The sequence below is a fragment of the Rhopilema esculentum genome, chromosome 16 (genome assembly GCF_057945365.1).
Source record: "Rhopilema esculentum isolate cy_ngs chromosome 16, ASM5794536v1, whole genome shotgun sequence".
Taxonomy (NCBI): domain Eukaryota; kingdom Metazoa; phylum Cnidaria; class Scyphozoa; order Rhizostomeae; family Rhizostomatidae; genus Rhopilema; species Rhopilema esculentum.
The window spans coordinates 10,474,229-10,501,716 of record NC_142830.1 but is presented as its reverse complement, the minus strand read 5'-3'; the positions used below and the strand labels follow the sequence as shown (position 1 = coordinate 10,501,716).

Below are 27,488 nucleotides of genomic sequence, written 5' to 3'. Positions count from 1 at the left end.
TTTGGATACTAAGTTGATAATGAACAAAATGATGAAATCTGCATCATTTTTACTATCAATTAACATGGTATCACAGCATTCCTTTATTCAAATCTAAACTCAATCGTTTTCAGAGTAGATCTTTAAATAGCTTAATATCATTAGTACATTTCTCATATTACTATCATAAACTATATATTAATATGATTAAAAGCGTTACTAAAACGCACCAAAAATAAAACTGTCAAATTTTCAATACAGCAAAATTTTGTACAGTTAAAACAAGCCCCAATGTTAAAATCCTCGTAGTTAAAACCAGGACAGCACCTACAAGTTACAATGAAAATTTATAAAAAGGACTAATTACAAATTCAAGCCTTAGATTCCCTTTATTTGTTTTGTATAATATCAAGATAATTAATATTTACACATAAGTATTCATATTAACTGCATACACCTACGGCATAAGAGCGAGAGGACGCCAAAGAACCACCTTCACAGCCTGCTTGGCGGTGGAATTCTCCAACAGGAGTGTTGCAGAACTATTCAAGTTAACGAAAAATAGAACGGAGTGTAGCCGCGACCGTGTAGCCGTCAACGTCAAATAAAGACACGAAACTCAGAGAAGAATAAGAAGAAATATGGAAAATGGAAATATTTTCGCCAGACATTCCTATGTTAATAAAACCTCGATACATAGTGAAACACTTTCCGTGCGTCCGTCCGAGTATAAGATGTAAGATAATGTCCTGAAGTAAAAGTTATTAACGATGTGCCGATCGAAAGTAACACATAAGTGAAAATGGTGCGTTTGATTGGTTCGTTGTTTGCCACCAATTTGTGAACGTTTACATTTCGCAACGTAGAAAATGAGAGAAAACAAAATCTTTTGCTACTAATCTGAGTTCCGAACTTGGTAAAATCAGGCTTATTTTTCTAGAAAATGAATACACCAAAAGGGTCATTTCAGCCTATTTTGGAGATGAATATTATCAGAGGCCTATCTGAAAATGCATTTAGAAGTGTGGACGATGATCTCGTGGATTGACAAAAAGTTTTAGCATGTGACACAAAGCAACTAAGTGGGCGTCCTTTACCAACTGTTTATAGTCAAATTTGCCACATGAACACAGTCACAAGTCAATAAAACATCTACAACAGACAAGCTAAACTTATTGTCAAGATGGTGAAAGAAAGCTGCTTCAAAACGACAAAATAGTGAATCCAGCGTGAAAGGAGCGCTGTTTTAATACTAGTACTCTTTATTCTCGGGCCCTGCTCCCATTAATCCATTTGCTTATATCGCCTTTTTAGATTATTTCCAGGTCATTTTAAAATACTCCGTTTTCGAATGACTCCACTTTGAATATCGTTTTCAAGTGACTGTGGATTAATATCAAAATTACTCGGTTTCCGAGCGTATTAATGCAAACGCGAATTCCAAAATTGATTCATCCAGCACCGTAAAAGTGCGAAAACAGATCAGTGAGGGCAGGGCTTTGTATATTATTTTCAAAAGACGTGTTATGCAACTTTGATAATTGCTTTGAAAAATTGGAAAAATTAAGATATACAAAATTGTTGTTTCAGTACTCCAATCTCAACAAAACTATGGGGACAAATATTTTGATAAATATACAGAAACAAAGAGAATCATACCCTTTTGGATCCAGTCTGGTCAGTTTGGAACACTTTTCAAGCGGTACCTAGGGAAAAATACAATCGTAGGTGATCCGACAAGTGTGACGTCATATTGAAACTTCAATATCATCAAGGAGCTTCCGCAGAATCTTTAAATTGCCACTAAAAGTTTGAACATTTAAAAATTTCACCAATAAAAGCATTGTAGCATACAAAAGAGAACTTGAATTACTTTGGCGTTGATGGCGAAGGAAAAGGAATGGATGATGAGCTGGCCCTTCCTCTCGATGAGAACCCGTCTCGTGATTCCTACGCCTGGTGTTACAGAGAGCTGGCGACTCTCCTCACTTAAGTGAAAATTTGGTCATGTCATTTTCTGAGACACTGGAACAGTAGTCCTCAACTCAAAGTACTGAGCCATCCCCACATCTCACGAATCATTCCCGCGTTCACAGAATGACTTTCTTGATCAAATGAACTGCATTTTCTTTCCTTAACAATAACAAACGTAGAAATCCAGCAGCTTAGTCTTGACAAGCTGATTCTCATCTTTACTTATATTTACTGAGATTTTAAAAAACCCAAGGATTCAAAAAAATTTAAGCATCCTCCTTCTTGACTATGTTGATCATGATTTTTAGCGGATTCAAAGAATTAATAATGATATTGGAACCATAGAAATAAATTCTTATTAACATATTTTTATTTTGTTACAAAGTAGAAGTTCACTCACCAAATTTTCTCGCCTTTAAGAATGCCCATGTCTTGCAACCCCAATGTAATCTATGGCAAAAATGCAAAAGACGATAAAAGGCAGAGTGACAGACTGAGCAAGTATCAACAGCCAAACGTAGTGCATTTGGATCTACAACACTAAAGAATTAAAGGAATCATAAATGATAATGTCTTCAATATAAATGAAAAAAAAATTGAAATCTTTAGATTGTTGCACATTATGCAGTGATGACAATCCATGATAAAGCTTGGCACACTATTTTCCTTTGGCAATTATCTATTTGGACTAAATTCTTCTTAGATCAATATAAAAAGCATAAAATGACAGCAAGTAAACTTTTGCCTCTCCAATTGTTGTTTCTTCTTCCTTTTTCCCATTCTTTAGCTTGACCACGGTAACCTGAAGCGAACGAGCTTTAGCTTCATCGTATCCAATGAAGAAATCAAACCTGGAAAACAGTTTGTCATTCTTTGATTCTCATTTCGCTGCATTTTATTGCAAACCATACATTCTTTATGTCTGTTTGATTATAGGCAAATAATCACAAAAATTAACAGCGGCAAAGCTGCAAGGCTGTAGTGTCTACAACATATCTTTTTGTATAACTGGTAAAGTATAACCGGGAATCTTGCCAATTAATCAAATTTTTCGTATAATGTCTTCAAATCTTCAGCCAGGTTAGCCCTTCAAAGTGAAACTTTTGTTACCTATTTTACTAAATGAAATGCTTATCCTATCATGTATCTTTTGCATTCAATTTGGATTTCAAATCTGACTTTACATGTGTTTTGGGTTACATGGTTGAAGTCATTTACAGTACCCTCAAAAGCATTTTGCTATCCAATACTTGGAAAGACTTAAGAGAATTACTTTCCTCTGTCTTCTGTACAGAGAAAAACTTTCGAGTAACCTTACAGGGTAAATGAAACAATAGAAGATATCCATATGCTTAGTCAGTAAGAATTGCAGTTGCAAGCATACACATTTTTAGAGTGTCATTGTGGAGGCACTTTAAAAAGGAAAGCCAGAAATGGCGAGAATAACTTACTCTTGATCAAATCGCGGATCCTTCTCTTTCACAGGTTTTGTCTCTCGTACCCCCGCCTCACTTTTGTCCGGAAGAAACATTACTCTAACATAGGTCTCCAAAGCACCATCGCCATCATGAACTAAATCACTAAAATTAAGAGCATTAAATATTGGTTTTCAAGTAGTAGATGAAAGCTGTATATTCGATTTGCACATGTTAAATTGTTGTCGATTTACCAAAGAGCCGGGGCTTTAGGATTGAGCATGTCATTGTCATGATAATTATTTTAATCATTACATTTTTTCCAACACAGTAAATCGTCGAGCTGTCTGCTATAAGCCTGCCTCGAAAAAACCCCACCCTGGAAGAGAAAATTGCTAATCAGTCCTCCACTTCGAATAAGCCCCATCTCTACATGTCAATTTTTTCTTTTTAGTAAACCCAATGGAGATAGACAAAAACATTTTTTCCCATTGACGAAGGGACAGTCATAGATTTAAATATATACATCTATCAATATTTATGGACAAAAATACCTCTTTGTGCTTTGATTTATACTTTGGTTTGACATTTCGGAAACTTATTAAACAAAACTAGAAATGAAATGAACTTCAAAATTGTGAAAAACTACAGAACGAATTTTCGTATGGCAACTTGGAGTTGATTTTACAAATCCCCTTCGAATAAGCCTCATTCCAATGCATATTAAATTCATATGCCCCAAAAGGCTATTCCGAGATTTTCAGGTATAGGCACATTAAGCTAGTAGAAAACAAGCCAACATGTCAGTACTAACCAGGGGTGTAATGCTAGGGGGTCCAGGGGGCTGAGCCCTCCTTGTTATTGCCAAAATACCACCAATTTCTTCATTTGCCATTGTTTTTAGCAGCATTATGTGCAAGAGCACCCCTTGTTCTTTTGATAGCACTACAGCACTGGAACTAAGTAATACAGAAACTTTTTCTGTACTTGAACATTAAGATGAAATGAGAAGGTCAGCTGACACGATAAGCAGTACCAGAATTTCGTACGAAAAGCAAAACTAAAAGTACATTGCAGCAGCACTTCAAGTAATACAATGTGAGTTATTCTTACAATTAGGATAAGAAAGGTTAGAAAAAGAAGCTTTAAATGCCTAATATAATGGATTTGATGTTGCTTTGACCTGGTTGTTGTGCAGAACCTGTCTATAGGTCGTTGCTAGTCATGCAGAGAGCAGATGTTTCGTTTCACATACGAATAGCTCAAAGGAGGCATGGAACTGTGTCGGGTTGCGTTTCAATACGTAAATGCGAAATGACAGGAGAATATCATGGTAGACTGTCAGGACTCTTTTGCATGGAAGATTAGCAAACTACGCTGGCAAGTTGGCATTAGGGCAGAAAATAAATTGACTTAAAGATAATTATATCTTTTTAGCGCAAACTGTTTTCCCAAGGAAATACAGTTGCAAAATGCGACATGAGATTGCCAAATTGAAAAATTTTAGCTGCTGATAAGGCTAATTTGGGCATGTTTGTGTAGCCTCAGTGGAGAAGGCAGCTGCACCGATTCTGTAATTGCTGGGATATAAGTATGATTTATGGTGGAAAACACATCAATATTTTAAAGAGAGCACAGCAGTGTGATGCAAGCAGCTGCCTTTTCTCAAAAAAAATCAGCAGTGAGTTTTAAAGATTCAAGAAAGTAAATTGACCAACTTCCTATGACAATTTTTAAGGTTAAATGGAAAACCTATTTTACTGCTCAGTGCTTGAAAGCGCTTTCCGAATCTGTAGTGTCACAAAGAAGATAGCAGTCACAAAAGGTAAAATTGATCGACCAGGGTTCCGATAATGACAATTTTGTTTACATTTTACCTACTGTAGAGCCTCTACATCAATCCCTACAGCCCCATCTGATATGGGGTAATAAATATACCATATTTCGAGACAATCATGGCATTGATTTTCATGGCCCTCTAATATTTTTCGTCTTCAGCAGCATGCAGTGATTTACGAGTATTTCACTCCATCTTCTCTGCTATGTTCTTTGGAAGCATTTTCTTTGTCCTAATTTGCTTTTTGTCTATTTAACTTCACCGTCGTCATCGCACGTCATCTTATCAAATTACAAGAATTTCCTTGTTCGTGTCAAATGCAACAGTAAAAGTTTGCGCATATTTGTTGAACTACCGTATTTATTTAAGACTTCGTCGCCATTAGCCGTTGTTCCTTTTCTGACCAATGTGACAAAATTGGAAACACGTGACACTGCATAATATCTAGCTGACAGCTTCTTGCAACTCACTATACAATTAGATACTTGCAATGCAATTTTAGCTAATCTTATTCTTCACTTGATAATTTTTTTGTATCTATGGCATGATGTTATTGCCTCCCAAACTAAATCTAATGCTGATAAGTCGGCAAATTCTCTGAATAGTATATCGCCCTAGTTATAAATAAATCTAGGTTGGACTTGCACACCACTATCTTACGCACCACACCCTTTCCATTCTGTAGAACTTGTCATTTAGTCATGAACTTTTACTTCTGCGTTTGCAGAATATTAAACAGTTGCTCATGGCTCCTCTTTTAGAAGCTTTTTGACAGTATACGAAACGAAACATATGCATCATCACTTTCGTTCTTCCAACAGATGTAGAATTTTATCTTTATTTAGTTGATCCTATACATTTCTAGCTTTTAAAAACTTACATTTGAAATTGCGATGACGAAATCCTTTCGAGGGGTTAACGTACGCTCTTGAGCTCATTTAAGCACCCTTAAACCCTCTCTTTATATTCTTCTGAACATTCTTCGATTCAAGCATATGCTTCAATTAATGGGATATCGAAGAACATCACATAAATCTTCCGAGCAAAAGAGGACCTGAGAATATCACACTAAACATGTTTCTTCCTCACTATATTTGGTTGCAGTGTTGCCTCAAAAATATTATTGAGTTACAATAATTATAAAACCTTCCGTATTGCCAAATTTTGAATGAAAAAGAAATTTAGTATAAAGATTTACGTTTTCGTCTATTTCGTGTAATTTTGATGATTTGAATATGCTCTCTCGCAGTAATAGCTTTAAAAGTAAAGTGTTAGATAACTGGAAGCAAATATAGACCCCGATACTCTTTTTTCATCACATTTACACTGAAGCAAAAAGGAACGGATTTAAGTTTGAGCACGTTGAGCACATTTGAGTAAAAAGAACGTAACATTCATGTGAATCATGCGCAGGGGCGCGGCAATGACGTCTAGCATTTGCAGAAAGCCTTGCCCAAACACTTGATTAAGCCCCGTTTTATATCGTTACCAAAGAGTTCCGTTCCTGACCGTCTACACTAGAAAAAACAAAAACGAGCTCGCAACGGAACTAAAGAGTTTCGCATTTAGCGAAACAAAGGAAGAACGGAACGCTTTCAAAACTAGCACGGAACCAAGATGCCTAGTATTAACGCAAGGCCTATCTATCGTCGCTTTATCTATCAGACACGGAACCAAAGAGATCCGTTCTTTTTTCTGCAGTGTAAACGGGAACATAGAATCACTTACCGCACGCGGTGTATCTTTATGAACAGTTTGTTGCTATCAGAATCCCATCGTATTGATAGCTCGATCTCTCCTTTTACAGAGCTACAACAGAGTAATACCTTATATAAGAAGATTATGGAAACCTGCTTTATTAAGATACATACGATGTGTTCTGTTGTTGTGGTACCCTGGAGCTGTATCCTTCTTATACACCAAACCGAAAAATTGCCGCCCAGAGGGTTAAGAAAGGCCGTCGAAAAGAAAAACATAAGAGAACTACGTAAATAGCAAAGGAAAATTTATCTTATTATCGAGAAAGGTTTTCGAATTTGTGTCTCATTGTCAGTAGGAAAGATTGAAACTTTTTGGCACTCTTCATCGTAGAGGATAGGCAGGAAAAAATGATTATAGAAGTCAAAGAATAACGATTATTTTTACGGATACAGGGAGCAAGGTTTTTCTGCCTAGAAAATACGCCCTTTTTGAAGGCTTAAAAATGCATCAAGGGTCAGGAAGGGAAATTGTGCATTAATGATGCTCATGTGTAGGAAAAATAAAAGGTGCGATATACCCACAAGTATGTTTAACGCTTTAAATATACATTACAAGAAAACTCCGAATGGATTAGGATGCAACGCCTTTTCGGCTGGATTTGATAAATCTAATAAAAGTCAAAGGCGCATTAACTATTAATCAAACAGTACGTGTTCCTGAAAAATATGACGTTTATTCGGTGCTTCATGGGGACACAATGGACTCCGAAATTATTGCAAAACAAAAGAGCTGTTTACAAAACTAATTGCTGTGAGTCTTTAATTTGCTCTTGGAACCCCCTCACTTGCGTCGAAGCCCATAATCAAATGCCCAATAGCCCTACAAACCCCTCGGGGGGATAGGTATTAATGCAGAAAGACAAAACGATGTAATAAAGAAATTTAAATGTATGTTATAAAAGTCAAAAGTAAAAGCACTTAAATGCCATACCTGTCCCATTTACCGATGCCAGTTGTCCTAGAGAAAGGGGAGGACAATGTGAAGAGTACTTTTGTTAATGGTTTCAGACAGTCACACTACAGACTACAGACTACAACTAAAGGCAATCGCAGTGTATATAGTTGCAAACCAGGATAAACAGCTATATACCATCACAACTAGAGACTGATGACTATAAATAATTGCAACATATATCTAGAACATGACCATCGCACCTACAGACAGTAGAGGAACTATTCGCAATTATGTGTCATAAAAAATGTGACTATAGTTAAAGATCAATGATACAGGAGTCTTCTGAAGATTCGAAAGGAAATCTGAATATGTTACTTTCTCAAATTTAAAACTTTTTAAGCCTGAAGCTTTTGAATCAAGTGCAATGGAAAGTAATCTGTCTTTTGCTTTTTAATTCCAACACGTACCAGAGGACTAAAATTCCTTAAGATTTAATTTTAGTTTAGAAACTATGATTAAGATGAATGCATTCCTATGGTGTAAATTGACCAGTTGAAGAACTCACCCTGCAGTCTGCTTTTGAGATAATACCAAAGCCTGGGGAATAATGAAACAATCTATAGGTGTAGAAAAGTCAATGCCACTCTACGGAATACTGGACGTTTTGCTAATAGCATGGGCTCGATTTGCAGATCTAAATGTATTCTGGAAATTTAGATAGGGGAAGGTTTAAGAATAAATGTAAAAATATATGACAATGTACATTTGGTCTAAATCCTTAGGGTCGTTTGGCAGATCTAAATTAATTCTGGGATTGGCGTGCCTTGAAAGTATTCGTTGCACTGGTTGAAATACATCGTAAGGAGTTTTTCCTATGCGAGTTGACACTGAGCTTTGTAGACGTAGGTCACTTTACAGCAGCTTTTCAAGTTTTTGATAAATTGCCATAAATGCAAAACAACGAGAATAATGAGAATAAAAATCATGAGAAAGCAGAATCCCGATAAATACATTGATGGAGTTCATATCAGGGTGAAGACATGGGTTTCATGAAGTAGGCCTATTCATTAGAAGTTTGAAAGAGTTTGAAAACATGGAGATACAGATAGAGTAAACGAGATAACAATAAAGATCATTTATTGCAGCCAGCTCTTTGCATTCATGCAGGATTCGACATGTCTTCGCCAGACCTTAACATATTTCTAGATCACACTGCAATTCATCTGAGCGCCTCATAGGCCCTGTCATTCGAATAAAAATTGGCACTGGAAGCTGCAATTGGCAAAAATAAGTAAGAATTCATGAAGTTAAGGTCACAATCACTGTGAGATTTATATCATGAGAATACCTTGAGTTCGACAATCATATTCAACGTGCTGTTATCCTTAGCTGCAGTCAAAGTGAAAGGCTGCTTGAATCTCATCTCACGGTTCTTTAACAAGCGGTCAATTGGAAAGTCTAAACGGCCAATCGATTTATCATGCTTCCAGTCAAACACCTAGCAATAAAAAAGGAGCTCTAAGGTAAATACACAGAAAGCAAAACATATATTAGAAAAGATAATTTCTTTAGGCTAAATTGCCAAACTAAATGGAATGATTATGGCAAAAATCTTTCTTGTATCGTAGTTGCTTCTACCTAGCTCAAAAAGTTAGTTTTTATGACGCTGAGAAGCTGTGCTTATCGATCAGAACCCTGGTCCTGGTTCTAGGTGTGAGCATGAAGAGCTGGGATTCAAGAGGGCTGACAAATGCCCCCCCCCCCCCTTCCTCTAAGCGAAAGTTTAGTCATGTCAGTGTCTCAAAGCACAGAGACTTGGACCTGTAACCCGCGTACCTAGACACTGAGCCATCCTCACACATACCGTGGTGGTAGACTTTAGAATTTTCTGAAAAGGGAAGCAAAACTTTGAGCCTCCCTACAAATTTCACCTGTATAACAAATATTGTGACGGGTTGACAAATTTTTAGCAGGTCAGCATGGATAGCATATACTGAGTTTTATGTGTACTGATATCGGCTAGGTTGCCTATAGCCTATTGTGTTTCTAGTCTATGATTATAAAAGAAAAAGAAAATCGATGAACCTTTTCGGTGCAAAAAAGAATACTGGCAAGGTAAAAGCACTACTAACTTCGATGTTGAGCTCTTGCATTTTTGGGTCTTTAATAAGGAATTGAAACATTTCTTCCCAAACTGGTTTTGCGGTATCTTCGAGTTTCTATAAAAAAACAATATTTTCAGCAAATTCTTCTGTTGCATTACCTATCCAGCACAAAAACAATGACAGATGGAAAAAAACATAAACACAGCATATTGACAAAAACAGGACATGCAACGGGCAAAAAGCTAGCAAAAATAATTGCAAACACTGTTGTCTCAGTATCGAGACATCTGAAGCATATGTCCCAATTAAAAGAACGAAATATAGCGCTATGTTGAAATTAGACTTGCGATGGTTTTGAAGAATTGCTTTCATTAGGATATGAATTGATCATCATCTAATACTTATCGATTCACAATTTGATTGATTGACCAACGAACCAATAAAATACAAATAACTGGTCACGTGGTGAAAAATGATTCCTGTATTTCAGTCATACTTCAGAAGATAAGTTTGGTCGTAGATTTTTGTCTCTTTTCAGAAAGATCGTAATTTAAAAAGTCGATTTTCTGCCTATGTTTAAAGCAGTGCTTTTGATAGTCGTTAGAAAGTAATAATAACAAGTACCCGAACAGACCTTAGTGAAGAAAGCAGAAATAAGAAGAATAGAGAAAGCTGTATAGCGTAGCAAGAAAGCTAAATCACCTTCGATGCTTCAACCTGATTTCCAACTGTTACGGTGCAAAAGGGAGAGCTTGTGTCATCTTCTTTGTTAGTAACCTATGAAAAGCCAAAAAAACCACAGACGAAATACAAAAATGTTATCAAACTGATTTTGCATAAAAAAATTCCAACCATATAGGCTATGACAAACAATGTACAATTAAAATAAGTTCTTAGTAACCCATAGCAAACATAAAGCCATAATTTTCAGATGCTTCGTTTGATCATAGTAATGGTTTGATCTAGTTGTGTATAAACCAGAGTGAACCTACTAGTAGCGGAGCTTGGGTTGCAGCTCCCGCAACTTGGCAATTGCCTAAATTTATATATTACAGGCTAATTAAATTGCAAAAGTTGGTCAACTCTGCCAAAAATTTGTCAGCCTGTTTTATTTTCTAGCGCCCTTACACGTTAATTTAGTAGATCTCGGTATAAACCAAAGACTGATTGGTTTAATTGATGGACCAACAAATTTCACCTGTCATCATCTCGACCCATGCCTGAATGTTAACTAGATACGGTTAATCTCTTTGGTTGTACTTTACACACCACACACGATGGATTTTTCAAATCCCTGTGGACACCCATCCCGATTAATTTCATCAATTTTCATGTATTTTAAAGTAAGCTAAACACGTCAAAAGAATTCCATCTTCAGAAACATTGCTACATTCTATACAAACCAAAAGTAGGTGTCTTGTTATGTAAACACTAGCCTGATATTAACAGAAATTCTATCAAGATTTGCTTTTAAAAGGACCCTACCGGTAAATTCTTGGCTGAGTCAAGCTTCACAAACAAAGCAGCAGTTGCCAGCTCTCCATCTTTATCAGCCTTTGAAAATTAGTACTCTGATTAGAATCTAAAGCAGCCAATATTTACACAATTGAAACATTTAGAAGCAGTGCCTTCAGAACGAAATTCATATTGGAGAGGGGGGGGGGTGCCCGTTGTACTGCTTCCCATTCATTCCACTGCTATAATGGGAAATATAACAAAGTTTTAGAATTATTAGGAGACTCCGACGGCCCTGAGAAAACTGAGCTTACATTTGAAATTTGGGTATGCAGTTAGAAATATATCATTAGAGGGGACAGAGAGTTTTGCTACATCTGCACCAAAGTAGAGGGACTGAAATGAGGGGGCTGCTAGTGGTAGTAACACTATGGTACAGCTACTGACAGGAGATAGATTGTAAGAATATGAATTAAATTGTAAAAAGACATTATTTTTACTTCTTGTTACAGATAATGATAATTATGGAAAAAACTGAATAAACTTTTTGAGTACTTTTTGCAATTCGGCTGCCTTGCTACTCAGGTTAAACCAGTGACATCTGAGGTGTATTCTTCCAGATTTAACACCCTCTAATGGCAACCACTTGAAAAGAAAAGTAACATAATACAAAAAAGAAGAAAGTTTGTTTTTGTCTGCCATAAAAGTTCTATTTTCTATCATTTTATTAACGTATTGGTTCCCTCTGGTCCTGTGATAGCTAATGTCAAGGTTTTCAAGCATGCTTTAAACTTTAAAAAAGCCTATCTTGTCAATGTCAGTGTTTTACTTCACAGCCTTACTTGTGTTGGTAAGAAAAAAGTTTGTTTTCTTTCATAAATTGCTAGGATATCAGTAAATGAGATCATTTCAAGCAATTCCTCTTCTATGATTAGGTCGAGCTTGCAACAATCGTTCATTTAATAATTCTTTAAGACTTACAAAGTCTGATGACCCAAGCTTTGCAATCTTCTCCACACCAATTTCAGTCCTACGTAAAAGATAAAATTAAACCAAAATTTTATGGCCCAATAGATATTTTAATCCGATTTCTATAACACTAATTCTAGTTTAGATAGCCCCTTGAATTATAATACCCGCTATTCACTGGTTTGACAGTGACCTCTTTATGATAAGGAGGCTATGCGAGAGCATTATAAAAAACCAATGCTGGCACACGATGGCAATAATACAGATGGCCTCGCCCTTATCGCGTCAAAAGAGTGGATACTAAAGATGCAATTTTTCCTTTTGATTTGAAAAGCAGCAATGATACGCAACAGTTTCAGCTGCAACCAAATCCGGTGTGATACGCAACAGTTTCAGCTGCAACCAATAATTAATTCCTCAAACGGGACCGTCAAAATATAAATACCTATGGAACATACTAAATAATTTAGCCATGGGAAAGATGAAAGACAAACAGACGTAGCTGACTCATTACCTATGCTGTCTTTAAAAATAAATACCCTGATTGACTTCAGCAGGACGGTCAATTGCATGGTAATTCCATTTTAAAAGACTTGCCGCTAGCCTTCATTTATACCTTGTTTTATGAAAGATTTCAGTCAAACATGATTTTCTTAATGCAATTGAAAAATGATGCTTTTTGAATGTACATCTAACGATTACTCTAAAGATTTGGCAAAGTCGATATGAAATGAAACTGATAGAGAGTAGACCATGTTTCTAAATATGCAGATTCTAAACCATTATTAATTATCATGGAAACTATTCGGGGTTCAAGTAGTCTACCACGGATATTAATTTAGAAAAGTCACATACTGGCCGAGGCTTTCATCAGATGAACCAACGTCATGGTCAAAAAGTTGAAGTTTCAGCTTCCTTCCATGAATGCTCTCAACAAAGATCTAGGAAGAGCAAATATTGCAAATTGACAAAATGACTAAAACAGAGAATAGGGTGCCAAAGACTGCTAATGACCTAAACATACAGGATAAAAAAATGTAAAATGTCAAGTTCTACATATCAATAAGTTCTATTTTTTTAAACCAAATAGAGTTAAAATAAAATAACTACTTCAAAAGCGGATTCATTCTTTGATAAGTTTAGAACTTGAGCGCTGTTACACACTAACAAGTTGCGGATCAAGCTAAAATTTGGATCAAATTCGGGGTGCTTTCCTCTATTTCCTCTTAGGTTTTGATTCATATGTAACCTTTAAGGTAAATGGTACATAAACATTGCTACCATTATGTTGTCTTTGTGAGCAGTGTAAACGGACATCAATGAATATTTTTCTACATGTTTGACACAAAAATGGAGCAATGTGAAAATTTCTTGAAAATAAGCGTGAATAGTTATTTAAATTTTTCGTTTCAAACAAGAACGTTGCCTGACTTGCAAAATGCAGCAGTAAGATTCAATGATGGCACTGGATTGTGCAGATGTGGATTTACATTGATATCATAAATTAGCCAGCACAGATATTCTTAGATTCAACTCAGCAAACTGGCTCCATTCAAAAACACATTTTCTAGAGCATTTGTTTGGCATGGCGGGATTGGATATCATTTGTTTCTATAAACCGATTTGTTTACATCTGATGATTTTAAAACGCAGTTTCGAGTACTCAAAAGTCTTCTACCTCAAAAGTCTCATTCCAAGCAGGATTCAATGTTTCCTCCTTTGCTGCTGTCTTGAGCGTTTGAGTGCCAACTAGGATTATGAAAATGCAAAAAGTAAAAACTACAATTCCAAACAATGCAACTTTGATTGTTGAAAGGGCATGTGTCGCGTTAGCAGTTGGCTAATACAGAAAAAACATTTCGTTTTGTTTCATGAATTTTTACTGCCGTAAAAATTCAACCTCGATCCCATACTCTGTACTAAACAAACAAGATAACCGTATTGCGTTAGTTCACGACACATGAACTATAAGTAATATGGTCTCTAAATTTGAATATCATATTCATAACTAAGTCTTGAGATCTGAACGCAAGGCCCACCTTACGGCTAATGATGCGCTTTGAAGATTCTGAGCCACAATGAAGAAGGCAACAAAATCTTAACTGGACATAAATTTTGAACGTTTTGTCGAGATTCTACCAATCGTTAGGGTTTGTCGAGATTCTGCAAAAAACGTATCAGTTTTCTTACTCTTTTATAAATCTAGGCCGTGATGAAGACATGAAAGAGCGGAATTTAAATGAACCTAAACAGTGCAAAGACTTGAATTCAGTTTATTCACAATTTGATTTTGTTCTGAATGAAATAAACAGAGCACGTTCGATTCGTCAAACCAAATTCGATGTCTGAAGACGTTTTTCAAGCTTCGATTTGTTTAAAGACAAAATAATTCAGCCCAAATCGCTTGGCCAAATTCGACAAAGTTATACTGTATCATAAGAACTTAAATACGTACTTATGCAAATCTTTTTCATATTTTATCATAATCTTCGAATCCTGTATGACTAGAATTGGTGGACACTGAAAGACTTTTCTTCAGTGCAAATGGAAGATTGGCAAGAAACATACCAGTCAATATCACATAAGGATCAGACGTGTCTTTGCTGAAAACATTTGTGTCCTTCGCCACCAAATCTTCAGCTTCCACTACTTCAATTCGGAGTATTCCCTGTAAAGATTGAAATTGACTTATTTCTTGTAAAACATGATCTCATTCCATTCCAAACATATATATCTTCAATGCGGTTGCATAAAAATTTGGTTTTGATGTTAAAAGGAAGAAGTTACAAATTTATTCATTATTGAATTTACCGTGAGTATTACCTTAGAAATCTAATGAGCCATTTACCTTAAATTACTTCTACCTCAATGAAGAATGGTCAGTTAAAAATATGAAAATGACATGTATATTCAACAAATATTGTAAAAGTAAAATGCAACAGTTTTTGAGCCATGGATTATGTGCTCCTGCTGGAAAAATGTCTCGTACTCTAATAGGCAAATTTCTTTGTGAAAGGATGATATTGAGCAATATCATCGAACTAAAAATGCAGCTGAACTATCAAATCAATTTTACTCATTTTCAAACAAATTTTTCAAACAAAGTTAATCTAACAAAAATAATTATTTCTGAAAATTCTCCATCCTTCCTCCAGCCCATGGGTCAAAACTTTCAAAACCATCCTCAGAACACAAAACAAGAAGACCAAGATTGGGGAGAATGGAACTTTCTTCATTGACCTTTCTCATGATAGTCAGTTGTGGGACCCACATTTGTGTTTTCAAATTTTGCCAACCGAACAAATTTTTTCTCTAAATTTCACTTCTTCGACCACTTTCAACAGATTATGATAAATCTGCTAGTTTCGTGAACAGCAACAAAAAATACTGTCACAATGAATTCATTTCCTGTAAATTAGCATAAAAATTTACTTACATCAGGTAAAGGATATTTCAAGGATTCAAGATCGACATTTTCGCCAATTGGAATCTTGATGCGATTTGGCAGAACTACAAAGCTTGAGATCGCTTGTCTTACGCAACAGTGAAGAATGTCGCTAAGAAAGAAAAAGACTGATTGCTGAAAATGGATTTGAGAAAAGTGTATCCATATTTTGCTGCTAAAAACTCATCGGCAATAAATGCTTGAAAACATAAGAAACAATTTAAAATTGATATGGCATAACATCTTATTGTAACCCTTTTCAGAAGCCAAACGCTCACGGAGAATTAGCTATGACATCTTTTGAAGTCTTAGGTCTTATACTCAACAGAAAATAAATGGTTATGTAAGGACCACTAAGCATTAAATCTGAATCCTCTGACTCTGAAAATTTCAATCAAAGCCTGATTATGAGATGCTGTCATTAAATTTCTCTTGATTTTTGATAGCAGTAATAATTTAGATGATAACATCAGATGAAATAATATGACAAGGTGACCTTTGAAAAAGGTCTGCTGAAAATCAAGTTTGCAAAAGTCGATCAATGTGCACCAGAAGACGCAGCTTGCGATGTCACTGCTTTATCAACGTGTATGCTTTATCAATGAAATTATCTCTGAATATCTCCAAGTCTTAAAATCTCGTGGGGGAGAGATTAAGGAACAGCTGATAAATTATCAAAGTTTTATCAGATAACATACACAACATGCTTGATCGACAAATCTATACGAAAATCCTTAGGTTATATAACAACACTCGTGATTCACTCGTGATCGTAAAGGTTAGCCAGTAGGAATTATAAAGTGATACAGAAAAGAAGAGAAAAATCTAGGGATGAACCTTAGGGCTGAACAGCCATTATTTCAATCTTGGGAGGGGGACAATAATATCACATCTCCAGTGTAGCCAATATTACAGAGGTGTTAAAAAAGCATAATTATGAAACGCTCATCTGTAACTTTCTGTAATAGTTCAAGTAGCCGATTCTAATGCCTTCAAATAACAATAATTCACATAGCTCAACAACATAGTTCACTCTGATTACATAGCCGATCCCGACAACAAACTTCACACCAATAATACAGCTTATTTTAATTTCATTTTACTTTAGACAAGCTTAGATTCATATATATATAATATGTTTTTCAAACAGGTCTGTTAAAACAAAATTTAAATTAAAGTAATAACCTAAAAACAATATAGACGTATAACAGAAAAATGTCTTATTTAAACATCGTATGAAATAGAATGAAATAAGAAAAGAAAGGAAAAATAGATTTAATACTACACTCTTCACTCTCTTCTGAAGTGAGACCATTCCAGAAGTTCGCTCCATAATAAGAAAAGGCCTTTTGGCCATTTACCATTCTTAGTTCCGATATCTTGCGATCAATTTCTGATGAGTGCAGAAACCGTTCTTTATCATCCGTACATTTTATGAATAATTTTCTCAACTAATCTGGGACAGGTTAGCATAGCTGATTCTTTCTTACAAGATTAACAATATTTGAACAGCCAAGATTGTGAATGGGCGGGCAGCAAAAAGGTCATTCGGGCTACTTGTTACAATCCTTGCAGCTCTATTTTCGATTTTTATTCAAGGCATTGATTTTTGATTCACTACAATAGTCCTCAACAGAGCAACAGTAACTCAAATGTGCCTCGACAATTCCTCTATACATTTTGTTGAGTACATTGGTTAGAAGATATTTATTGAAATACTCAACAACTCCATCTGTTCGGTCTGGTTTGTGGTCTTAATAGTACCAACATGTTTGTTCTAGTATCTTGTACATACGTAATCATTTCGATTTTTTACTATTAATTGCAAAAGATAGAAGAGCATCAGGCTGGCTTTTGATCGATGGCGTTTTGAAGACGTCCAGAGAAAGTTTGACAGCTTGATATCAATGCTGCAGATTCAAGAGATCTGAGTTTAAGTCATTTTATATGTCACCAATGGAATTTAAAGAGAGAAAGAGAGAGAGAAAGAGATAGTCCTGTCATCAGCAAACATGCTGACTAAAGACTGAAGAAGGCAAATCAGTAATGTGATCAGGAATGAAAGTGGACAAAGACAAGAGCCTTTAGAAACTCCACAACATACTTCCTTCACATCAGAGGAAGTGCCAGGTATACTGTGAAGTTCTTCACCTTAATTCAAATATGACATAAATAAGGAATATTTTATGTGAATCATTATAGAAATCAATGAACCATTATATAAATCAATGAATCTTTATATGAATCAATGAATTCTTATGTGAATCAATGAATCAAGGTCGGTCAACTTGGAACAACTCGCAAGAACTCCTGTGATTTTTTATTACGATCGATTAAAAAAACACAAGAAAAATACAACTGCTGTGCCTATCAAGGTGGTAATGGACAATTTCGATGACCCTGTGTTCTGTCAATAGTTGCCAAACTATTAATACTAAAACTCATTCTGTTTTTGATAAATACACTCTTTTTATAAGAATAAGGCACAGAATCATGCAACATTTAATAAAATTTTAAGAAGATTGCTCAGTCTCAGCTCGCATTTTTGTGTATCATTTTGAGCAGTTGCCTGTTTTGCGATGTTCATAGCAGAGAATCGCGTGACTGACATATTCCATATTTTCAAAAAGCGAGGTTTCTATTCGAGGGAGGGAGATGTTCCTCAGATTGGAAAAAATAAGAATACTTTAAGAATATATTCAGGCTCAAAACGAAAATTTCTTAAGAATATCGAGGCTATATCATTCTTATACAAAAGTGTAAGAGTAGAGTAGTTCATATTAGTTGATTTTCCGTAATGTGAAAAAGGCTGACACAAGATAGACCTTTGATAGGATTTCAATTTTCATAGAGTAAGAAAAGATATCTTTGCAGAAAAAGACGGCTATTATAATCTGCGTAATGTAAATCATTTGCAACTGCTGGAAGTAAGGACGACAATATACGGTACAGAAAATATTCAGTATAGAGGTTGCCTTTTATGGTCTTTACTTCCAAGTTTTTTGAAAGACTGTCGCACAATTAAAGAATTTAAAAGAAAAATAAAACAGTGGAATTGCGATTCATGCACCTGCAGATTGTGTAAAGTTTTTATCAAAGATTTGGGGGTTTTAGATTAATTAATTTTGTCTGGGTATTGTTTTTCTTTGTAAATTATAATGTATTTTCTTTTAGTTCTAGTTGGCCTCAATGAGCTGTTATTTTAGCTATTTGAATTATAAAGCCAACTATAAATAAATCGATAATAACAATAATAATGGAAACATTTCATTTTCAATTCAACTTAAACTACAACTACAAATCTCACTATTACAAGGTAATTTGCAATTGGCTAGCCTGGTTTTACAAGAAAAAAACTATAACAATCGTAAGGTAAAATGAAAAACTGAGAAAAATAAAATAAAATAAAACAACTAAAGTTAAAAAGGATGTAATTCCGGATTTGTCCATGGCTTATTTTTGCAACAAAATATGAAGTACGTAGCTAATAGTAATAATAATAATAAGAGGGTCTTCGTTTCACTCGCCCATCAACTGTGATTGTGATATTTTAAGAGGACTGTTAATGAGAACGAATAATTAGTTTAAAAAGAAGTGATTACCTGAGACCTGGGACGTCAAGTAGATTCAGGAGGTCGGTCAGGTCGAAATTTATATCCTAAAAACAAATCATGAGTATTTAGGCGTTACAATGGATAAAAATCTGGCGCGACGACAGCATTTCTGAAGCCTGGGGCGAAGGATAAAGATGGTACTGATGATGATGTTGTAAAAGTTTTCTTTAGATTACGAAAGTTGCATGTTATATAATTGTTAGCACCATTCGCAATGACGGAACTCAATGACGTTCTCTCTTTTTCCCCTGTGAATGGTGCATTTGACTTTATAATTGGGGTTTTAATTGAATAAAAATATCCGATCCATAAAAATAAACCCATTTTAACAATATCTACTCGATAGCAACTATAAAATGTTTGAAATTTCATAGAAACACCATTTTTAAAATTCTTTAAAGATATTCATGAAATATATCACTTAATACTTAAGCAACTAAACCTAAATGTTTCTTTCAAGATCTTATTTAAACTATTTCTCAAAATTCTTTTTAGCTATTATGCATACCGGTATGTCGAGGAGATACAATGACATTCCACCAATCAAAGGAGGCTGGGAAACCAGTGGATTCATTTCAAAACGAACCTTAGCACGAACCTACGAGAAAAATAATCAACCAGAGCAATAAACATATGCAACTCACAAGATTTTAACAATCAATTAAACCACTCAGTTGTATACCACGTCAAATATATACCACAACAAATATCAAACTGTAAAGTCAAGGGAAAACAAAGTGCTGTGGCTTTTCCCCAATACAAATAACAGTGTCATCCGGGGAAAGAAAGATATCACGGCCCACAGCCACATGCCAGAGGAAGATTGCAGAAACAAAAGGAAATTAAGGAAAGTGGCCGAAAATTTGGAGACTTTAGGAAAATGAAAAATCCTATTGCCTTTGGGCTTTCAAAATGCAGTCAGGCAAAAATGAAAAATAAATAATAATTATAAACTTTTTGTTTGTTAATATTAAATTAGCTACAGAACTGCTTTGCACTGTAAAATTTAGGCGCAAACTTTCTATAACTTATATAATTAAATTATGACACGCATTCGTTATTAACTGACATAAGGATGCTACTTCTTATCTGTTCCAAAAGTATCCATAATTTAAAACAAACTACAATTCTTAAAAATGTTTTGGAAAAACAGAGTTGCAAGAAAAGGGGTTAAAACTAGTTGAGTTTTATAGTAAGCTTTTTTGTCCGGAGGAAGATTGAGAACTTCTCTGGACTCTGGTGTCAACTTTTTTTGCACCAAAATAACTTGGATTAAGACATATTTGTGCTAGAATTCTGAAAAAAACGTTTCAAGAGAGTTTTTTGTTAATGATTTTAAAGAAAAATGGTGACAATTGTTAGAGGAAATATCTTTGCTGTTTAAACAGATTTGTATTTTATAAACGCACATATAAATTTTCACAGAATTACGATATACAAGATTGCTTCATCATAGACTTAAATAGCTTGCCAGAAAACAACTGCTCATTTATGGGTTTAATAACACTGTTTTGAAAATGATAAAAATGCGAAAAATCACCAATCAAAGCCTTGGTTCCTATCAAATTTTATTACATACATAACGTGCCATGAGAAAAGAAACTTCGTTAAAAGACTCTTGTCAACAATGATGCATGAGGACTCACTTGAATATTCGTTATTCCAGCAGATATCCCTTTTACTTTTACTTTCACTGTTGCATCGCCAGCATATCTGTAACAAAGAACAGGCCTGAATTCTCAAGGTTCATAATCAAGAAATACATAATCATTTGAAAGTACAAATGCAAAGCTCGATAGAACTGCGAAAAAATCATAAGCGTACTAAGCAAGAACGAAGGTGACTTTATATGACGAATATACCTATTTAGATTGCTTCAATTGCTTGATATTCGAGGAAATTTTATTATTATGATTTTAATGATATTATTAATCATTTGAAATTCCAAGTATCATCTGTATATTTTTAAAAGAATATATGGTAAAACATCACTAAAGTAAACATTGGTAATTTGCGATGGCAATAATGAAAAACTGATGTCAATTTTGCGAATAAATGCAGATATTTCCATTTCGATCAACAAGGCAAGCTTTATGTTCATCGATTAAATTGACATTTTGGCAACTGACATCAAATCACAGTCCAGGATGATTTCAGATCTTTCAATGTTCTTGGAGTAAACTTTGATCCCACCAAATCTAGGAGCCTGTCAAGGTAAGGTGTGACGTCATCACTAAGTAAATCTTACAAAATATCATAGTTAGCATAAGAATACACATTTTTTTTGTCAAAGCAATCTAAAGAAGGAACTACATGTTCGAGATTTTGCATAAAGTTAGATTTAAAGACACAGAACAGATGAGATAAGAAGATCATTTATTCAAAACTTGAGAAGGGAAGCGACGATAAATTCTGTTGTTCAGTCGATTAGAAAATAATGAATGTGAAATGAACGATGTTATGAAAGCTGAGCTTTAAGAAAAGGACAGTTGGGTTTCAGTTTCATTTTCTCACAGAAGGTAATCATCTGTCTAGACATATGGTTAAGAGTATGATAGCTACATTAAAGGAGCTGAGACAAACGTACAATCTCTCTGTCTCATCTTTACATGGAATCAAACAGATTATAGTGGGGATGACAAGATCAAGAAAGTAATCATGACTGTTTACGGTGGTTTATAACAAGATCGGTCTTACATATGACGATATACCTCAAGAAGGAAATGATTGAAAATAATTTTGATTTTGTACAAACAAATTCAAAAGAGACAAGCATGTGTAAGACATGAAGTTGGATTTTTACCGAATTATACTTTGAAGGATCACTGGAGAAAGATACGTCTCTAATCATGTTGTGGTCAAGCCACCGATTTTTTTTCAAAATTTAATTTTGAAGATAATCAACATCACAAGCATCAAGAAAGATACACACAGAGTACATTGTGGATCTGATCATGTGTTCAGATTGCGCGAAAAAGACTTAAGAAGATTTGAAAGATTATTAAAGATGTTAAACAATTAATATATAAACATATAAACATACCACAGTTGTTGCAGCTAAAATAAAAGCTATATACTCACCTGGTCACCAAGATGTATTTTTTCAAAATAGAACGATTTGATGATACTGGGAAGCTTTTCTTGTATTTTTGGCTCAACCTTCTCCTTTAGGATCTGTCTCACCATCTTGTCAACAAAGGGCCACATTTGGGCAATGATCTAGAATAAGCATTGGCCTAATTAGATATTATTGAAAACTAATTAACTAACAGCAAAAATTTACTAAATATAATGTTTCTTTTCCATAAATAATACTCGGGTTAAAGGGCAGATGCTCGTCATCAATGTATGAAATGGTTTAAACTCATGCCTCTTGAAAACTATCCTTGACCATACGTAAGGTACACATGCAAAATTTGGAATAAAAGCTTTCCGAAGGACTAAAAGACTGAAATCATGTGGATCAAAATAGGCCAATCAGAAACACAAGCACATCACTGAGGTTGACCAATCGGTGCCGCTTGCCTATTGAGAGTGTTACCAATGGAATCCTAAGATGAAAACGAACTCCTTTTGTCTACACACTAGCGGTTTTTCGTGCTTATGTAGATAATTCCAAAACTGCTAGGTTGAACGACGATCGGGCTTTACCAATAATCCGAAACATGTCGCCATTATAGTTTTTTGCACAATCTGGGTTTTTCCAGGAAATGCTGCCTGATAGCAGAATCGCAGGTTTTCGTTGTACTTTTAGATCTGCAAGACCGAGGTGGCTGTTCTCTTTGGGGACGAGTTTTGTTTCTAATACTAGGCGGAACATGTTGTTTTATTCTATCCTCCAATCTTTGGGTAGTGCGTCCTACGTAGCCAGAAACACACTGGCACGTAAATTCATATACAACGGAACTTTTTGTGTGGCAGGGACGCAGTCCTTTTGAATGGACGGAAGGGCCTTTTTCGTACTATAAACAACACGTGGGTTGACTGCAAAGAAACAATTTGTAATGGCCTGTTTTATTTTACATTCAAAACGTAGGGAACTGTCACCGATCCAGGGTAGTTTTAGATTGACCGGGCACTTTTGAGGACCAAATTTTACGTCAGCCAAGAAATTTCCTATCTTCTCCTTAATGTAAACTGAAATAACGTCCTCTGGATAGTCGTTCTCCAGAAAGAGCTTAGTTAGTTTTTCAAGTTCCGATGTGTTTTGATGAGGCTGATTTTTCTTTGTTTTGGGCAAAACGAACTCCATCGAGTGTATAACCCCGAAAATGTGGGTTTACGGTATACACTAGTGAGAAATCCAGTGCCAGATTTTTCAACCAAAATATCTAGAAATGGCAAGGAGTTATTTTCTTCCTTTTCAAATATAAACTGTAGGGCTGTGTGAAGGCCATTAAGGCGTTTTAGGAAAGTATCACACTCAGCCTCTGTTTTGAAAATGGTATATGTGTCATCCACATACTGAAAATAAACACCTGGCTTTTGGTCGCAGTCAAACAAACGCCCTTCATGAAAGCCAACAAAGATATTGGCCAAGGCAGGTCCCAGAGAGCTACTCATGGCGACACCATCCTTTTGTTGGTACATTTCATTGTTAAAGCTGAATTCAACTGAACGTGTTGCAGTTTCCATCAGTTCAATGAATACTTCCTCTGGGAATGGTGGGCTATTAAGCTCGCTCCGGTACAAAGCGTCGGCACATATTTTGATGGTCTCACTCAAAGGGACATTTGTGAAAAGGCTGCTAATGTCAAAAGAACACATGAAAGATGTTTCGTTTTTGATGTTCAAGTTTTGCATGAACTCAGCGAACGTAAAGAGTTATTCAAAACATTGTATCAAGGACTCTTTTACGGTATTTTTAATGGGTTTAAAATGGGCGTGGTCCGGAAGATGGGGGTACTCAACTAGTTTAAACCCCTTTTCACAGGTACATCACAGAAACTATTGTTCAATACTGAATCACTTTCAGGCTTCTCTTTGATAAAAATTGCCTATTTCACTATCTTAATGGACCACAAATCTACTACCTCATCTAAGCAACAAAAGCCAAGAAACCTCCAGGGAGTAATTTTTGTGTAGCTCCAGCCAGACAAAAATTTGATTTTGTTTTTGCATGATTTCTTACAAACAGAATGTTTTAGCTAAGGTTCTTATCATAGTTAACATATTTCCAACAGGGTGCTTCTCTGTATTATCTAAAGCACTTGGAAAAATTGTCAAAAATTACCTCATTGAGCCATTCTGCTCGTTGCATATCAGGAAAATCTACCTAAAAATAAGAAAAATTTCAATACCTTAAATTTTAAATCGACAAAAAATATACCAAAGATGTTAAAACCTTCTAAAGTAGACATTTTATTAAATTGATTGATATTGTTATATGTAGATGACTACTTACCCAGGATGGAAGGTCTCGTCTCTGTATTAAGGCATTCTGCTCATTTCTTGAAACCTCTGCCAGAGACTTCATTCTTTTTTCCTTTTCTTTCTTGTTCAGTCTCCACAAAGCAAAAATCATTAACCCAATCAAAACCCAGACATAGTGCAATCCAAGCCATCCAATGGTCCATATGGCAAGTGCTGCAGCAACAATCTTGGCATGGTGAATTACAGCATTTTTTACAGTTTGACCATCAAAACCGGCATATGTTTCTCGTTCTTTCTTGGTTTCAATTGAGCCACTTTCATCTTCTTTGTCCAACATATCCTAATTCTGTTTTGCTTAAAGCAAATTTGTATATGTTTAATCTGGAAAGCAAGGAAAAAATTAGTGGACAAATGGGATTCTAAGTCTCCAAATCCTATAAGATGGTATTTCTTATAAAACCAGAAGTGCTGATACCAGACCAGACCTGTCAAGTTTCAATTTCAAAAAATGAATGTGTTTTTGTGAAAAGGAGGTAAATGTGTCAGACAGCTATGGGATATCAAGGCCTTGGGCAGGTCTGGAATCAATCTTGACTGTCACAGGGACAAAAGGGGGCCAGTGGCATAGCCCTTAGAGAATTTTTCATTGAGATGCCTTCCAGCTCCTTGTAAACATCAACTTCGAGTAAACATCCATTACAGGCAGCCTTTTTGCAGGATGCTGTGACCCTCAGTCAAATCATTCAATCCTTTCCAATAGAGCTAAAGTGTATATGTAGGCAAGAAACATGTTAAATATGTTGAAATAGCTCTATGATAAATATGACTCACTTAGACTGTCCAGATCTGTTATTCTCTAGTCATTTAACATTCTGTAGCTAGGCCTTATTAGGAAAGAAGACTTTTGCTTGGAACTGAAAACTGAAAAAACTGACTTGTGTAAATTGCTCTAGGGTCATTTCTAGATATAACTGGACACAGGCCCAAGGACATATGTCTTTAGACAACTATCCTTCAAACTCAGAATGATTAACAGCTTTTAGACAAGCTTTTATCTTTTAGTGAAGTTTTTATGAGAAAGTACCAGTAAGCAACCATATCAGACTGTGTGGTTTGTTAAAAAAGCCCAGCAGTGTAGCAGAAGTCTTGAAGAGATTAAGTACAAAACTCCAGCATCTACAATAATTAACAGGTTATAAACAATAAACAATTGTGTTCTCTTCAGGTCATTAAATCTCCATATCCTTCAAACTAACTCTTAATACCTTTTGTGAAGAGGAAATCTGACAGGTGGCTGCAATCCAGCCAAGTCTCATAAAAATGGATTTCAAATTCCAATCAGGTTGCAGTAAATGCTTAATGCGCACTAAAACAAAATCTTATGATAAATCTATCTGTATTTGTGGTTTTCACATGCATCACACAGAAATCAATCAGGGGTGGACACTTGGTCAAATAGTGGGGGCTAAAGCCTATTGTTTCGATAAGATAATGTCACATTTTCCCCCATTGTTTTAGATCAAAAGACCATTGTCTTACAAAATATTGAGGGCAGCCACCTTCTCCCTCACCCCCCCCCCAGGTGCCCGCCAGTCTTTGTATTGTTGAAAGACTTATCGAAATAGACTTTCGAGATAAAAAATGTGTACACTTGTAAACATTAAGGATCAAGGACATGTAAACATGAAACGTTGTAAACTCCGCCATAATCTACAGATTGGAAGCCTCAAGGCAAAGATAGGAGCAACCATCACAGATCAGTTACAGAACGAACCAATCCATTTATCGCAAAAACTTGCACTATTTTGCATTGCCCCCACATCCAGCCGCTGTGCATTTCCCGGTTCATTTTCTGGAAAAGGCGGGAGAACGGAGGAGGTTTGTTTTTGTTTCCATGTTCAATCAAATCGCCTGGCTGTGGAACAAACATTGAAATAGGAAGAGAAACTAGACAGGCAGTTTTTTATTTAAATGATCGATCCCAATACAAAGCTTAGATTCTCTTGTTTCGTACAATTCAACCAATTGATCATCGTGATTCTCTCAACAAGGAAAACATCAATAAACGAACAGCAACGTAGCTTCACATCCTTTGGCCTTCGCAAACTGTTTAGCTTGCAACAGAAATACCTCATTATTTCTAACGAAAAACAGTGGAAGACAATAGCCTAAACTTCTACACTTACCGAAACAGACTTGAAATGGAGAATATTACAATTTGAAATGGAAATCTCCTTTAGCCCAGTATTTCTGCGGTGAAAAGTCTTTACGATCACAAAACTTATTTACCAGCTGCGCAAGGCCACCGGTCTTTCAGCTTTTAGCTAGACAATGCGGTTGGCAGGTTACCGCTATAAACTATGACTTGCGTTGAAAAGCGAGTGAACAAATATTTATAGTTTAATGCGGTTGAAGAGTGTTGTTTTCGGTGGATCGACACGAGGCTAGACAATGTTTTGTTTTTCATGGAAATTTCAACAGGAAGCAGCTGCTACGCCAATGTGGCTGTCTTGGCATATAGTGTTGTTTAATTGCGATAAAACTTTTTATCGAAACCTCAATGTTTCTAAATGTCAACTAATAACAGACAATTCTTTGAAGAGTTAAAATTAGAATCTGTAAAAAAGTTTCTTGTCAGCTCTCTTTCAGTCGTATCAGGCTCTCTTC

At 35.5% G+C, this 27,488-nt stretch overlaps 1 protein-coding gene across 2 annotated transcripts; it reads right to left on the bottom strand.

The window, feature by feature from the left end:
• Positions 1-27,201, bottom strand: LOC135682148 (extended synaptotagmin-2). Of its 2 annotated transcripts, none has more exons than XM_065196903.2 (26): positions 27,008-27,201; positions 24,853-25,202; positions 24,682-24,723; positions 22,530-22,667; positions 21,578-21,654; positions 21,095-21,161; positions 19,957-20,046; positions 19,437-19,492; positions 15,826-15,946; positions 14,958-15,057; positions 14,068-14,138; positions 13,245-13,330; positions 12,402-12,450; positions 11,976-12,065; positions 11,451-11,519; positions 10,668-10,742; positions 9,993-10,079; positions 9,209-9,358; positions 8,426-8,457; positions 7,897-7,923; positions 6,934-7,014; positions 3,405-3,533; positions 2,699-2,804; positions 2,354-2,403; positions 1,639-1,685; positions 1-306 (listed from the first exon to the last, which is right to left on the bottom strand). In XM_065196903.2, exons 2-25 carry the CDS (start codon positions 25,156-25,158, stop codon positions 1,658-1,660), a joined length of 2,127 nt encoding a protein of 708 aa, XP_065052975.2. In that variant the 5' UTR covers positions 25,159-25,202; positions 27,008-27,201; the 3' UTR covers positions 1-306; positions 1,639-1,657. The 2 variants fall into 2 exon arrangements, with proteins under 2 accessions (XP_065052975.2, XP_065052976.2); XM_065196904.2 differs by having other exon boundaries at positions 24,853-25,175.
• Between the last annotated feature and the right edge of the window lie 287 nt (positions 27,202-27,488).